This window comes from Condylura cristata, unplaced genomic scaffold, assembly GCF_000260355.1.
Source record: "Condylura cristata isolate star-nosed mole 26May11 unplaced genomic scaffold, ConCri1.0 scaffold00009, whole genome shotgun sequence".
In the NCBI taxonomy this organism is placed as follows: Eukaryota; Metazoa; Chordata; class Mammalia; order Eulipotyphla; family Talpidae; genus Condylura; species Condylura cristata.
This window is the reverse complement of record NW_004567110.1, coordinates 48399462-48416916: the sequence shown is the minus strand read 5'-3', so window position 1 is coordinate 48416916 and position 17455 is coordinate 48399462. Positions and strand designations below refer to the sequence as shown.

At 34.2% G+C, this 17455-nt stretch overlaps 1 protein-coding gene across 1 annotated transcript in view; it reads left to right on the top strand.

Moving 5' to 3' along the window:
* The first annotated feature begins 9090 nt into the window (after positions 1–9090).
* The window catches only part of MCMDC2 (minichromosome maintenance domain containing 2), a 28333-nt gene continuing 19968 nt past the window's right edge, over positions 9091–17455 (top strand). Inside the window, exons 1-7 of the mRNA XM_004679822.2 lie at positions 9091–9281; positions 9369–9499; positions 9573–9632; positions 12034–12229; positions 12834–12956; positions 13076–13180; positions 16216–16341. Of these exons, the coding sequence (XP_004679879.1) occupies positions 9188–9281; positions 9369–9499; positions 9573–9632; positions 12034–12229; positions 12834–12956; positions 13076–13180; positions 16216–16341 (835 nt within the window). The 5' untranslated portion in view covers positions 9091–9187. The remainder of the gene's footprint in view (positions 9282–9368; positions 9500–9572; positions 9633–12033; positions 12230–12833; positions 12957–13075; positions 13181–16215; positions 16342–17455) is intronic.

Genomic DNA, 17455 nt, shown 5'->3' with positions numbered 1-17455 from the left:
CTTTATGGCTTCAGGTCTTATGTTTAGTTCTTTAATCGATTTTGAGTTTTTTGAGTTTTGGGTTTTTTTTTTTTTTTGCATGGTGCAAGGTAGTCTAGCTTCTTCTTTTTTTTTTTTTTTGTACTTAGCAGTCTCTTTTCCCAGCACCATTTGTTGCTTTCTTTGTTCCATTACATATTCTTTGCTCCTTTGTCAAAAATTAGCTGACCATAAGCTGTGGGTTTATATCTGGGTTTTCTGTTCAAATCCACTGATCTGTATATCTGTTCTTGTTCCAGTACAATGCAGTTTTGATTACTGTGGCTTTGTAGTATAGCTTGAAGTCTGGGAGTATGATGCTTCTACTCTGTTTCATTTTAGTTGGGAGAGTTTTGGCTATTAGAGGTTTTTGTGGTTCTATATAAGTCTCATCAGTTTTTGTTCTATTTCTTGGAAGAATGTCCTTGAGATTTTTATTGGAATAGCATTAAATCTATATATCACTTTTGGTAGGATGGCCATTTTAATGATGTTAATTCTTCCGCTCCATGAGCAGGGGGTGTGTTTCCATTTCTTTGTGTCTTCTTGTATTTCTTTTATCAGGGCTTTATATTTTTCTTTGTAAAGGTCTTTTACCTCTTTTGTTAGATTTATTCCCAAGTATTTGATTTTTTTGTTTGTTTCTATTGTAAAGGAGGTAGTTTTTTTAATAGCCACTTCTTCTGATGGATTGATTGTGTAGAGGGAGGCTACTGACTTGTGTGTTGCTTTTATATGGTGCAACCTTGGTAAGCCAGTTTTTTGATTAGTTTTTCTATGGAGTTTTTAGGATTTTTCCATGTATATTATATCTGAAAATAAAAATAGTTTTACTTCTTCTTTCCCTATTTGATTCCTTGTATGTCTTTTTCCTGCCTTACTGCTCTGGCTTGGACTTCCAATATTGAAGAACAGTAATGATAATGGTCTTGTTCCTGATATTAAAGGAAAAGGAAAGGCTTTCAGTTTTTCTCCATTGAGGATAATATTGGCTGTGGGTTTGTCATATGTGGCTTTTATTATGCTGAAGTGTGTTCCTTCTGTTCCTATGATTTCAAGGGCTTTAAACAAAAATGGATATTGAACTTTGTCTAATGCCTTCTCTGCATCTAGTGATATGACTATATGATTTTTAATGTTTTGTCAGTTGATGTGATGAATTACGTGTAATTTCTGCTTTTATAGGAAGTTTTTACTTATTGTAAAGCAAAATATAATTTCTTCTATGATTTTTTTAGTCAGCCAATCCTTAATTAAATTGCCAAAAACTGAAGTGCAATATTTTGTAATTTTAAGAACAAATTTCATAGATCACAAGAAATCTTATATAATACAGTAAAACTAGCAAAAAAGATTACTAATAATCTAATGCTTATTATTGTTTTAAAACAAAATGGGTCATGATTACAGTAGTCATTTTTGAAAATGAATTATTCATGTACAAGAGAGGAAAAACAAAATTTTGACAAAATTTTTGGACACATAAATAAGAATTACCAGATTATCATATGCTGACATGTTTCCAAATTCCTTCCAAAATTCAAGCTTATCTTTTATCTCATAGCATGCCAAGTCTCGAAAAAATGTATGCCCTTTGAAAGGTCAAACCATTTTATGACTGTTGTCAAAATAAACTCAAAGATTTAAATGAAGCCTCTTAACATTATTAATACTACCTATACCTTTCACTTTATTGCATATAGTACAACATATGTGTTGGATTTCCTATAACTGTCACATTATAGCATACACTGAAAATTACAAAATTTCTCTCATCAGGGGAAAAGTGCTAAGTGATGTAGATACTGATAATGTGCTCTGTTCAAAATTTTAATATGCCAAAGTGATTTCTGATCTTGAGATATTTACAAAGGGAGCCAACAACACTGTAATTTTTTTTAGCAATTGTGGGTGTTTGAAGGGTTGTTTAGAGGTCTTAGATATCTTACTATAAAATTTTAGCACTTTTACAACTGTAAATTTCTATCTCTATAAAAATTTATCATTACCACTCTTGGTGTACCTGTCACTAGTATGATTGCCCATGGACTTACATAAGAAAATTTTACACAGATACTCTTTCTGAGTCATTCTTTTTTATGTTATATAATATATGAAAAATGGGAATGGATATGTAAAAACATTTTTAGTAATACTGGAATGACTTTTTCAAAAAGTCATGTTAAAATTGTTAATTCTCAAATAGGCAGTTTGAATTTTAGCTCTGTTTGAAATGAGGTATTCTGCCATTTACCTTCAAAGGCAGTTTATGATTCAGTTGGTTTTCATAGATTATGCCACATCCCAAGATGGGTGTTTGCTTATATGAAACCCTAAAGTGTACATAGATATGTATTAGTTGACTTGAGCACCTGCAACTGACATGGCAAGTTTTGTGTATAATTGAAATTGCCTTAGTGTACAGAGTGCTACATAACTTTATATAGGTACTCAAAAGTTCACCTGGGTTTCTTCTTTGCCACTTCTTTCCTCACCTAGTATCAAGAGTAATTTTTCTCTGACTTTCTGAGATCATAAACACTGGAGGTTTATATCACTTCTTTAGTATTTTTATTGTCTTACTAATACTGTATAGTCATCCATCAGTAAACCTTCAAACATTCCTTAACAGTTAAAAGAACTGCTGCACCAAACTATCTGTTCATTATGTCTTCATGTTAAGTCCAGACAAGATATTTTCCCACTTTTACAAAGGCAGTTAGGTCAGAAAGAAAAGTAACTGTCTCCAAATATAAGTATAAAAGACAGGAAAATAGAGGAGATAAAGAGGCAATGGAAGAGTCAACAGATAGTGGTAATGAGTTTAACATTAATCCAACTATGTCATCATTTTGAACATGATCTAGATGCATCCCTTAAAAGATAGATTGTCAGAATGGATTAAAAAACAAGCTCCAATATGTGTTAACCTACATAAGTCCACTTTAAATAAATGTAAAGACATTATACAATGATGCTCTGCATAATTACCTTAGTCTGACCACACAGGAGGGTGGTCCCACGTGCATTACCTCGTGATGTTTAGTGTTCCCTACATCTGTGCTACAGGAATAGTGAGAAATCGTGGATGACCAAATCCCTCTTCCAAGATAGACTGTAATTGCTGTGTCAAGGAAATGAAGTACTGTCTGGAGAACAACATACGCTCTAAAACATCTGCATGATGAAATAGCCTGAACAATGTATTTATTAAAATATCCATGTTAAGCAATAGGTGGCTATAGATTAAAAGTAAGTGAATGAATTGAAAATGGACCATGTTAACTATAGTCAAAGAAAAGCAGAAGTAGCAATATTATTAATATTAATTTGAAAGGATGTCAGAGTAAGGATAGTTGTAAGAAAAAGGAGGACATTAATGGTAAAGGGATCAATTTTCTAAGAAGATGTACCGATCCTTAATGTCTGTGTACCTCACAACAGTGTTATGGGTCTAATTCTGGTTTATAAAAGATACTTTGACAAATGTAGAAGAAAAGAAATAATACAATGTTCTAAAACAAAAGTGGTTTTAAGATTTAAATTAGTAAAATGAGCAGAAATCAATGAAATTACAGATAGGAAATCAGTAAGAGAAAAACATGAAGTCAAATGCTTAAATTACTAGTATCAGAAATTAAAGGAGACATCACTATATATTTCATAAAAATTAAAAGGATAATGAATACTATGAGCTATGTCCATAGTTTGATAACTTAGATAAATAGGCCAATTCCTTGAAAGACAATCTGCCAAAACTCACACAAGAAATATATGCTCTGAATAGGCCTATCTGTATTTAAAACATGAACCAATAATAACCTTGCAAAACAGCAATAGACCCAGAAGGATTCACTGATGAATTCTACCAAACATTTAAAAAAAGAAAACTCCGGGGGTAGGGGGGGCGGGGAAGGGAGGGAAATGCACGGGACTATGGTGGTGGCACAGGGGTGATTTGGTGATGGGAAACCCGTGGGGATTACAATTGAGATGAAAAAAAATGTGCAAAATGATGTAAAAATAAACTTTTTAATAAAAAAAAGGAAAACTACCAATTCTCTACAACTCAGAAAACAGAAGCAAAGGGAATACTTCCTAATTCCTTTCTTGGTCAAGATTACCCTAATAACAAAACATGACAGGCATTACAAGAAAAAACTGCAGAGCAGTGTCCCTCATAAACACACATGCAAAAGTCTTCTGAAGAAAAATTGATTAAATCCAACAGTGTATGAAGAATTACACCCTATAGGCAGTGGAATTTATCCCAGGATAAAGTCTAGCTCAACATTTAAAAGCTAGTTAATGTAATCCATCATAGCATATAATCATATCAGTAGATGAAGATAAGGAATTTGACAAAAAGCAGCACCCATTCATGATAAAAACTCAGTGAACTAGTGATAAAAGAACAGTCCTCACCTTGATTTTTAAAAAAAAAAAAAACCTACAAAAGACCTACAATTGGGGCCCTTCTTGGGGGCGCAACGGGTTAAAGCACAGCACTGCAAGCTAGCCGCAGCGACTTCATTTCGAGTTCTATACCCAGCCCCTGAGGAGATCCACCTGGAGCCGGCAGACCCCTCCTGTCCTGCCGGCTGCTGCCATCAGTAGTGTACTTCGTCAATCTGCCTGTTCTGCTCCCTACTCTGTCTCTGGTGAATCGTCTCACCACCCTTGCACCGCTGTCCTGCTGCCTAGTTCTGTATGCATAAATAAGTAAGTTTTTAAAACAAAACAAAACAATAAAACCCCTACAACTGGCATACTAAATGGTGAGAAACAAATTTTCCCATTAAGATCAGGAACAAAGAATGTCCCTCCTTATCACTCTTTTTCAACTTCGTACTCAGTGAGTACTCAAGGATATACAGGTTGGAAAGGAAAAAATAAAATTCTTTTGTTTGCAGATGACATCATTTATGTGGAAAATCTAATCATTATCAACAAAATCCTGGAATAAATGATTATAGCAAAATTACAGGATACTAGGATAAGTATATTAAAGCCAATAGCTTTCTTAAATAGCAACAATGAACAAGTTGAACTGAAATTAAAAACTACCATTTACATCAGTATCCAAAAAGATAAAAGACTTCTGAACCTACCAGTATGTGTAAGATCTACATGAGGAAAACTAACTGATGAAAGAAATCAAAGTGGATAGGAAGAAAATACTGTCCAATCTGATCTATAGTGCAATCCAATCAAAATCTCAGCAAATTATTTTGTGGCTATCAGCAAAATGATAATAAAGTGTATTTGTAGAGACAAAAATAGTATTTCAGATAAACCACAATCTTAGTATAAGATATTTTCAATAACTTTGCTATGCAAATCAATTTTGACTAGCAAAACATTTCCCTCACTTCACCAATAATAAAGATCACATTCAGCCAGAGAAATAAATTCTGAGGTATTTCCTCACCTCTATTTAATCTTGGAATGAATGCCCTCAATTACTTTGAATTAATTAATTTGAAAGTGGCTCAAAATTCTTCTACATTATGGATTCCCCTCATCTATGCAATACAGCAGGATTGAGTAATGCTAATGGAGGAGGAGCCACCATAAGTCCTAAGTTCAGTGCTTTCTACCCCCTGCCAGGGGTTATTGGGTTTTATTGAAATTTAATTCACATATCACACAAATTTACCCATTTCAACTGTACAGTTCATTGGTTCTTTTAGTTTATTCAAAGTTGTGTGATTATTATCACAATCAATTTTAGAACATATTCATTACCTCAGAAACAAACGGTGTACAAATGAATAAACAAAATGTGGGGTATGCATACTATGGAATATTCAGTCTTAGAAGAAAAGTTTGACATGCTAAATATGAATGAAACTTGAAGACATTTTCCTAAGTGAAAAGACAGTCACAAAAAGACTAATAATGTATGATTGCAATTACATAAGGTAATATACCTAGAGTAGTCAGATTCATCTGACAGAAACTAGAATTGTTTGACAGGTGCTAATAGTGGAAGAGTAGGCAGGTGGGAAGGGGGAGTTACTGTTGAACTCCATTTGGAAAGATGAAATGTTCGTGGATGGTGATGAAGTTGCACAATTTGAGTATACTTGTCCCACTGTATTATACCTAAAAACGATTAAAATGTGGTATGTTTTATCATTGTTTTAAAGATTTATTTATGCATATGGAACTGGGGTACAAGCCATAGGTGCAGGGGCAGCGAGAGGATTCACCAGAGGCAGAGCTGGGAGCAGAAAAGGCAGATGGACGAAGTATTCTGCTGAGGGGAGCAGCGGTTAGGTTGGGAGAGGTCTGCCACGTGGGTTGCCTTCGGGGACCGGGGTTCGAACTCTTACTGAAGCAGCTGCTGCCAGCCTGCAGTGCTGTGTCCTAACCCGTTGTGTCACAAGGGACTGCCTGTTTGTTTTTAAGCAAAAGCAATTCATACCTGTTGGCGGGTCACCTTCATTTCCCCTGAGTCCCTAAGCAGCCACGGATATATTCTCTCTCATATCAGCAATGTAGAATAGATAAAGGAAAGTTGGAGTTTTTGGGTCATAGTGTAACTTTATTTGTAGTCCACTGAGGTAGTCCTAGAATGATTTACAAAATAGACCACAATGTTTTCCATTCTCACCAGAAGAATTTTTAGTAAGATTTTTAACAACCACGGACACCCTTGGCTTAAGATAACAATGAAAACCAAAAGTTTCTATCTTCCCGTCTCTACTTTTCCGTTGGCAGGGAGAGATCAATAATAATGAATAAATTACAGGGAGTGGAGGACAAGTTGCCATGGCGACTAGTCAGCACCTGAATCCCAGCAGCCCCCTCGGCGGCAGCGAAGTCAGGAGGCGCTATCGCTGAGTGAGCCTTCGTCAGACTCCAACTCAAGGTATCACGCGCGTGGCTGACCAAGGAGTGGGGTCAGGAGAGAATGTAACGTTCACCTGGGCTGGGGTTTCAGGTATCTGGAGGTCCTGCTGGGGTGGGAGAAGCCCTGGGCGCGCGGGTATGAGACGGGTTTTACTTTCATCCGCTTCGCCTCAACTGAGGCGTCTTCCTGCTGAGGCAGCCAGAGCAAAGTGAACCAACTCGTGGGTTCTTTAGATTGTGGACAGACTTCTAGAACTTTGTCCCCACTCGTTATTTTCTGCGACGCACAGGTTTTCATACTTTTCCTCCTCTCTCTCCGCCTTGAAAAATGCCATATCCTCTGCTTTACACAGGTTATTACCTGAGCTTTTTCTAGCATTTCTTACTACTGAAATCCTGGCTCTGATTTTACGTCAGCATAGTGTTTATGTCAGTGTAATGTCCCAAGTGCCGTCAAACGGAATTTTCCTTATCATTTCCTTACTCTTCCTGCAGTGTTCCTTATTTCCATTAACACGGTATCATCCACCACACCCACACTGAAATCCCACATATCTTTTTGACGACTCTCTTCCGCATAATCACATGCTTAACACCAAGTCCTGGGGAAACCCTGAATTGTCTAGACTCCATCTCACCCATTCGTTTCCATCCTAATGCTCTAAATTGGGACATTCATATCTTGGCACTATTCCAGCAGTCAGAAACTGATTGTTGACTGATTCTTCCTCTATTCTAACTCCTTTCCCACACTGATGAGAGGCATTTCTTTCCAAAATAAAAAGCTGATCATTTTCTTCCCCTGTTAAAAAACAGCTTTGATGACTTTCCTTTGACTATAAAATCATTATCAACTTCATAATCTGGTTGAATCTCACCTAACCATTTCACTGTCAGTAATTCCCCACCCCGACCATCCCCACAGCCTTATGTTCTAATGAAACACAGATGTTATGTCCTAAATACAGCATATACTTTAAGATCATTTTGGTTATGACCACAGAGAAACTCTAAAGCATCCCCATAATTAATAGAGAGAAAGACAATGTCAATTATTTTTCTTTAGAAAGATATCTGAACTCTATGGGTTCACTAGTGTAGGTATGAAAATTGGTAAAATGGAGAGTTCCCCTAACTTTGGAAAACTGTCTTCCTCTTCACCTCTCCTCCTAATAGTGAAATCTTAGCTACTCAATCTCACTTTTAAAGTAGAATTTATCACTTCTCTATCAAAATGTCTAAAAAACAATAGAAAATAATGTCACACCTACACAAAGATGACCCCAGTGTAGAGTTATTTTATATATATTGTTCCTTCTGTGTCCCTTAGCACATTAGTGTTCTTTATATATAACACCTTAATTTGTATCATTATTTTAAATGTATCTTTCATCCCTTACTGTATTCTTTCTAAACAATAAGATCTCTATTTTACTGATCTTATTATCCCCAGTGTCTAGAACAGGCTGATATCCAATAAATAGCTGACACCCAATAAATATTAGATAATGAATGAATGTGTTCGTCATTATTTCTGGCTTCTCTAGATTGGCAACTCCTTGACAATAGAATTTAATTTTAATTATTTTACCCTATCACCTAATACAATTATCAACATCTATTGTTTGCTATCTTTAAATGAATTTACACATTCCACTCTTTCCAAATTATTATGGTGTATATTTTATCTTGGTCACAGATAGAATATTCAAACCCAGCAATTAAGCCTTCAACCCCGTCAATTTTTACAGATGAAGACAAGGAGTGATAAAGTGCTTTCCTTATAGCAACTAGAAAATGGATATAGAACTATTTTCAGATTTCTTAGGTTATCTAACTTGATTACTTACAGTGAACTTATGGAACGATTTTAAGTTTGAGGTTTTCTTTTTAATTTTTTTTTCACTTTTAGTTTTTAAACACCTCCTGCAAGGGGCTTCACCCCAAATAGATTTTAACAAAAAAAATTTTTTTTGGAATGTCTACTCTGTAATGAGATATTTGAAACTGCCCTTCTTAAATTTGCAGTATATGGAGACTCTCAAAACCTAGTTGTTAATAAAAAATGTTATTTAGAAAAAGAAAGAAAAATTTTGTCTTCCTTTCAGTAGGAAGTTTTAAAACCATCTTTGCCTCATTTTTTTTTACTCATAATTTTAAGTTTATTAGTTTGTAAAAATTTTTAGAGGAGTTAAATTGTAAATTTATTTTATTTCTAGGTTTTCTCAAATTTTCTATGAATTTCACCATCTGTGAAATTACCTACAACTGTGGTTTAATTAATTAGTGATAGAGAAGACTCTAGGAGAAAATGTCAAATCTGAAAATGAAAGAGGCAGCTCTTATCTATCTTGACAGAAGTGGAGGCCTCCAAAAATTTATGGATGACTGCAAGTATTACAATGGTATGTTCAGCGAAGGGACTTTTAAGAATTTAGAAACTTTAAAATAAATCCCTGTACCTATCATTTTATATTTGTTTATTTTAACAGATTCAAAACAAAATTTTGCTGTCTATCGATTCAGTATTTTACTAAGTCCTTCTGATGTTGTTGAATTAGATGCTGAACTTGGAAATCTTATTTTACATCAGCCTTTGAAAGCTGCTCAAGTTTTTCAATCAGTAAGTTAAAGAAAGAAATGATTTTATGCCAAATGAAAATTTTGGTAACTTTTTGGTTTTTTTTAAATTACAGGTCTGTTTTGTTGCTGTTAAGACTCTCTCATTAATTGAACAATTACAAACTGAGACGCAAGTAAGCTTTTATTAAATGTAGCATACATTGTAGTTGACATACAATAATTTAAAGATCACTTGTAAATGAATATTTTTTGTAAATAAATATTTTTATATTCATAGGATTTTTGTTTATTAAAAATTGTTGCTTTATTTCAAATGCAATGAAATTCTTATATATCTTTACTTTGTGTATTACTATAATGTTAAATATTTTTATAAAAAATCATTTTAAATTGCCACCAAATAAAGAGAATTATATTATGAATCTATATATATCTAGAACTTAGATTCAAGTTTATAATATTTTGCCATACCTGCATCCTTAGCTTTATTAAAAAATATCTGAAAACAAATCCCAGACATTTTGTTATTTCAGCCCTTCTTCAATTTCAGCATCTGAAAAGTGTGGACTTTTTACATTTTCGTTGAGTATAGATCATTTTGTGTATTTACATAAGTTTCAGGTATACAGCATTATACTTTGACATCAGTATATACTATGTTATGATCACAACCAAAGTCAGTTTCCACCCACCATCATAAAATAGATCCCTTTTACCCATCTCACCCACCCCCAACCCTTTTCCCCTCTGATAATCACCAGTCTGCTCTCTGTAACTAAAAATTGTTTTGTTTTGTTTATTTTGTTAGTTCACTTGTCTTTCTCCTTCTAACATTTCACTTAGCATAATACACTTAATATTATAGTAATATATAGCAATGTTAGTAATACACATTTAGATTTACCCATTTGGAGTCTCAGGAATGCTTTAGAGTTAACTTGTTCAAATCAGAAAACACGGTCAAAACAATAATAAAAACAATAATAATTGGTTTTTATGTCTCTTTTAATCTACAGTCATTTCCTCTCCCTTCCTTTCTATACCACTGAGTTTATTTTTTAAGTTTTTTTTTGTAAATATTTATTTATTTATGCAATTAAGAACTGGGGTACAGGCCAGAGGCATGGTTGTGGGGGGCAGTGAGAGGATTCACCAGAGACAGAGTGCGAAGCAGAACAGGTAAATTGAGGAAGAACACTGCGAGGGGTGCAGGGGGAACAGCAGCGGGCCCAGGAGAGGTTTGCTACTCCATGTGGTCATTCCCTGGCTGAGGATTGAACTCCTGTTACAGTGGCTGCTGATCACTTCATAGTACTGTCCTTCAATCCGTTATACCACCATTGAGTTTTAAAAGAATTTTTCTGTAAAATGTCTCATAATCTGGATATATCTGTTTATGTTCATGTGATATTTAACTAATTTCCCTATGCCCCATTTGCTGGAAAATAGAAGCTGACTTCAAAGACTTGCTTAGATTCAGATGCAATTTATTTTGATGAGAATGCATCCCACTGTTGTGTATTTGACATTGTACCACATCAGGAGGAATATACTATCTGTTGTGCCACTTTTAGAAATGCCACAATTGATAAGTTGTTTCAGGTGATGTCAATCTGACCCCACCAATATACACTCTCCCATCAACACTCAACTACCAGCGCTTTCACTGCCATCAATGATCATTGCCTAGAATCCATTCTTTCATTAAAAATTGGGGAAATTATTGCTTTTCTAACTTTAACATATCTCTGAATTTATTAGCTAAAATTATTCTGTAAGGGAATTTTGGTTATCAATTGTATAGGTACAATGAAATAAAACTTGTACAGTAAATGGAGGGGAAAATGTTCATCTCTTTCTATTAAATTCTCAGAAAGTAATGAGTTGAAAATGAGCAGACTTCAGTGATGATCAGTATTTTCTTTTTGGTTTTTGTTTCCTTTATTTTAATTATGAGGAACTCATAATTTTTTAAATGTTTCAGATGTTTCAACAAATCTGTCATTTTCTTTGATGCTTCTAGTATAATCCTATTTCTGGGCTTTGGTTGCTCCTTAAAGTATGCTCTCTCTCTTTTTTTAATAGCTCTCTTGGCATAAGGCACATAGAAATCACCAGGTCCACTGGTATATTTTCTGCCTCAGAACTGTAAACAAAACACACACACACACACACATTTACACAAATAAAACACACACACACACACAAAAGAACTGTAAACACCCATCTCTCCTAAGCAATCGTGGTTCTTTTAGTGAGAAATTATATTTAGAGATCACAATCTGTATGTTAGAAGTATTCATTGATATTGTGCTGTCATTTTTCTGTAAGTTTTTCGGTGATATAACCAGTAAATGTGTATTTTTAAGGAAAATTAACAAATTCATAAAGATAATTTCAATTGGAAGGTTATAAAAGTTTGGTTTCTTTAATTTTGAACTTGAATCTCTTAAATGCTTAAATTCTTAGTTGATAATAACTAATGAATTGTGTACTTTTTTATTTATCATATTATAATACAACTCCAGTTGGCTCTGCAATTTTTTTCTAATACCATTTTTATGTTCTTATTAGATCAATATAGTACTGAAGTTAACACATTTACCTCCTCTGCCAAGTTATAGTCTTGATCTTTGTGAGTTTCCACTTGATTATACATCTCAAAGATTTTATATGATGCAAGGAATTGTAATTGCAATGACAACTGTAACCAAGTATACACAAGGTGCAAGATTTCTTTGTTCAGATGAAGCATGCCCTCTTTCAAAAGGTAAATATTAAAATGTAAAATCAAAATATCATGCAACTTATTGCTTAGTCCTAAATCATATTTACAGTTATGAAACATACACCAAGTCTAAAAAGAGAGAAATAAAATTTGTACCCCTTAATGTTTCTAAATTTACTTTGCATAATCTTGAAATGTATTTTTTCTCTTTATCGTCCCCCTCCAGCATAACAGATGCTCTTGTTTTGTTTTGAAGTACTTGATTCTCACGTGTTGTTTAATGACTTTTCATCTATTTTCCCTTCTCAACCCTTTGACTGAATTTCAGTTCAGTCCTTCTCCAGGACATCTTTTTCATCCACCCCCACCTCTCATTCAATTAGATGACTCTCCTCTCTTTTCAGAACATTCTGCAAATAAAACTCTTATTGAAGTTATCTATTTCTTATAGCTACCCATTGAAATTGTGTGTTTAATCATATATATTACCAGTGCCTGGCAAAAAAACAGTCATGCAATAATATTTAATTGAACTGCTCTGAACCCACATGCAAAATTGAATTAATTATCTTTTGGATTAATCTTAACGTATTGGAAATGGACAGCTAAATCTGAAAGCAAACATAGCTCACCTCTTTTCTTTTAGGATTTCAGTATATAAGAGTGCATGTGCCTGGTGCTACAGAATCTGCAACAGTAAGAAATGATTTTTTGTGTGATCTTTGTGCATCTTCACTTCAGGAAGACAGGAAGTTTAGAGTACTTGGTGGTAAAAATGCATTTACATTTCATAATTGCTACTTTTTAAATTATGTCTAGCATTTTAATATAGAAATTAAATTGAATATACATTCTAATAACCAGCTCTTTTTCATTCTTTGCTTTAAGATAAACAGATAGTTGAAATAATTGCCACAAAGGCACTTCATGCTTTTCAGGGATATTCTAACAACCGGCCATTTAGGTTTCAATCTTTTACAATTTTTCTAAGAGGTAAGTTTTGTTTAAACTCAAAGCAAATTGCTACAAGCTATGTAATTGATATATTTGTGCTTATACATTATAAATAGCTTAAGTACTGTAGATATTCTTGAGTATTTTAAAAGAGTCATATTTTGCTAATGTAACAGTTATTCATCTGGCCATACAACTTTCTCTTAAAAAGATATTAGAACCTGCTTCTCCCAAGCACTGTGCTAATTCCCAGGGTCACAATTATTTATAATGATGATCTACCATTATTCTATATGTGTGTCTTATGTAAAGTTTGGGATTATAAAGTTAGGGACTTCATTTTTTTTTTTTTTTGCACATAGTTATAACCCTATAATATTTGGTACATGAATGAGTGAACATTGACTATGATTAACTGTTGAGAACTGCATGGGTAGGTGCTTATAAGTAGGTGCCAGTGTTATAGGGCACCCCAATCCTGTTAGAGGATAGGGGGAGAGGGACACCCCTGAAGCCCCAAAACCTGCCTGCTCTAAGTGGGTTCTGCCATCCGCCGCAACAAGACAAAACATATAAAGCTTTAATGAAAAGGGACTTTAATACAGTGAATATACAATACGGAACACAAAGAATATAACTTCTAAATCAAACACCTGAAGTTACCCATCCCCTCATGGGCAAAAGTCAACCCAAAAGGGATTGGCCCAAAACAAGGCCTGAAAGCCTGCCACAAGACTAAAGCACCTTCTGGCCGGGACCCATGGAAAAGGGTCAGAAATGGCCAGACAAATCTGGGAGGAAAAGAGCAAAATCAAATTTAATATAAACACTGCCATAGTCGCCTACAGGTCTCTCACCCACATCTGCCTTAACCAGTCCAGGGTCAGGAAACAAGCACGGCTTCTTCATCACATGCTTGCTGTTCCATGTGGCTTCCTCAGGTCTCCTTCTGGCTCTCCATCCAGCTTCCTTCTCTTCTTCTCTCATCCTTTTTTCTCTGCTCAGCTCCACCCTCCTGCCCCTGGGTGAGGCAGGGAACCTGGAACTTCCCTTTTTCCTAGGGACCACCCTGTTATACCAGGAAGAAGAAAATCATTAGCAAGGAAGTTGCATCTTCCTTCAGAAGGCAGAATTGTGAAAATGAGAATAGTTATATTATGTTATATTCTATATGCAGAACATATACTACAATATAGAAATAGAAGTGGCTATCCTTATATTTTAAGAGAAAACAATTTATTTTAATAAACTCTTACATGGGATTCAAATAAAGTCTTAAAATTTAAATAAATAACAGTATATCGTTTGAAGTTGATATCAGTAAAGATACCCAGATTTACACTCTCCTTATCTTCCTTTTGATCTTTTCTTGACCTCAGGACACATCAGCCAAATTCTGAGATTCTATGAACAATTAAAAAACTCTCTTTTTTTTTTGTTTGTTTCTGTGTTTGAAAGAATTGGATGTAGGCCAGAGGTTTGTAGGTTGAGGGGTTCACCAGAGAGTGGGGAGCAAAACAGGAGAAATTACTGAAATACTCTGCTAAGTGAAATAGCAGAGGAGACAAGAGAGGTCTGATATGCTACAGGTGGGGTTATCTCCCCAGACAGGGATCAAACTCAGGCCATAGAGGTGATAGTGCTGAGACTTAACCCTTAGATCACCAGGAAGGCCCCACAATTGAAAAGCTGTTTAGAGAGATATTAGTTTCTGTTTTTATTTCCCCCTTCTCATTCATTCTGTATTTTGAGTTGCTTTTTGTTTTTTAGTTTGCTGGTTGTTGTTGCTTTATAGTAGTTGAAACAGGCAAGGCTTTTGAAAGAGACTTATGCATGAGAGAACCAATGCTACAAAGGAGAATTTAGCCTGGCTACTTGACTTTGGACTTTTATATTTATTTGTATTTTTTTTTAATTACAAAAGTTTATTTTTACATCATTTTGTACATTTTTTTCCCTCTCAATTTGTTTGTATTTTTTTAATTCTTGAGCTTGATGCTTCCCTTTCAGGTGTACAGGGTATATCAATATGCTTTCTTATTTTAAAATAAAAAGAGTGAGAAAGAGACAAAAACAAATGGAGAGTGCTGTGACCTTCACAGAGAGAAGTTAATCCATGTTCCTTCTTGTAAACCTTTCTGTCGTAGCCTTACAACCATCCAAATTCTGTGTAGTGAAGAATCAAGAATTTCAGTATATTCTTAAAATAAACTTTGAGAGCCCTCCCTTGTAGCGCAGCAGGTTAAAGCACAGCACTGCAAGTAAGCCGCAGCGCTTCAGGCTTCAGTGCCAGTTCGACCCTGGCCCTGGAGATGATCCACATGGCTCGGCAAACCTCTCCTGTCTCTCCACTTGCTTCCCTCAGCAGTGTCCTTCCTCCATCTGCCTATTCTGCTTCCCACTCTGTCTTTGGTGAATCCTCTCATTGCCTCTGCACCTCTGGCCTACACCCCAGTTCTGTATGAATAAATAAATCTTTAATAAAAAATAAATAAAATTTGAACTTATCAAAAAAATTTACCCAATCTGTAGGTGAGAGAAACCTAGTATAGTAAGAAGGTAGACTTTTGAGATACACAGGTCTAGATGTGGATTTGAGTTCTGCTGTTTACCATTTTGACTTGTACAAGTCACTTAATTTCTTGACTTCTTCATTTATAAAAGTAGGAATAGTAATATTTGTCTTACAATTTATGATTAGGTAATGTGTAAAAGTACATAGCCTTTATTATAGACAATGAATAATACCTTACATATTGTTTTTTCCCAATAAAATAATTACTTTATAAAGTCATTTTTATTATTAATACTTCTCATCATTTAATGCAAAGGTATCTCAACTTCTACAGAATGATTTTATTTTACTTTTAATTATAGAATAGGCGATTATCTACTTGTTATGTCACATGCTTCTTGAAGTTAATTCATTGTTACATTTAATTATCAAATTTTAACAGCGATAAAATTGCTTCAATTTATATAACAGTCCCATTCTATATGGATCTTATATACTAAAAAAGGTAAGTACTTTAATACTAACTCAACTACTGTTTCTTCTGTGTGCAATAATTTAGATGAATCAGTGAATAAAATGGATATAGGAAATGAGTACAAAATCATTGGAATTCCAACCTGTGTGAAAACCTCACAAACTGCTGTCTGTGTAGAAGCAAACAGTATCACTTTTTGCAGTCCAAAGGGTAAGGAAATATTAGTATCATCTATTAGCTAATATTTAAATTTAAATACATTGTGTTCTATGTACATTAGTTGCCTGTGTGCTTAGCACTCTTCTAAAAAGTTGTACAATTGTAATCAGGACAGCAAAGTCCCATGTTAACTAGTCAATTTCATATAATACTTACCTTGCCCATGGGAGGGATTTCTTTATTTTTTATTTTTTGACTATACCCTATTTTTAATTTTCTATAATTAGCAATGAGAAAAATGTTTCAAGGTACCAAGAATTAGAGATCAGTCAAAAGTTTTTTTTTTCTATACTACCCTTTATTTTCTGACTAAGACAATCTAAAAATTATTGTGATTTGAGAAAGGGAATCAAATAAAATAACATGTTTTCTTCATCTAAATCAATGAATAAGAGAAAAGAGAAAAGCAGATAGTGCTAAAATACATTTTTATTACTGATAATTTCCTTTAACAATTCTGAATGTTTAAGCATCAATAAGCAAAAGTAAAGAGCAGTCTTTTTCTTTAACTTCATTCATAAATATCTAATTGTTTGGAAAGGATAGTTAAATCTTTAATAGATTTAGATTTGTTGGATTCCCTAGATAACCACCTGCAGTAATAGAGGACCAGGTTGAATTTATTTATTTATCAAGACATTGAGATGTAACATTTTATCAAGAAAAATAAAACAAATGCCCAGCCTGAGCATTAGTTCTGATTTCACATTGTGGTGTGATGGTTTAGCAACACTGCAATTAAAATAGGCTTTTTTACCATTCCTGGATGAGTAGAAGTCCTTGCTCTCTGAGAACAGCCCAAGAAAATGAAGAAAGGGATTAGCTAATGCATACATATTTATTCAAACTGATCGTTTGGATTAAATCAGTCATCCCTTTCGAGAATTGAACAAAAGTAAAAGAGGAGAAGGGTGGAAAGATCTAAAATTTTATAGTATGGAAAAAGTATGGAGTTTTCAAAGTAGTAGATTATTAATATTTTGATAATAGCCATATTCAAACATTTCACATTTTGCTTTTTAGTCCTCACTAATGGTCATATCATTTCAAACATAAAAATATAGAAGCAGGGCCCTCTCTGGTGGCGCAGCGGGTTAAAGCACAG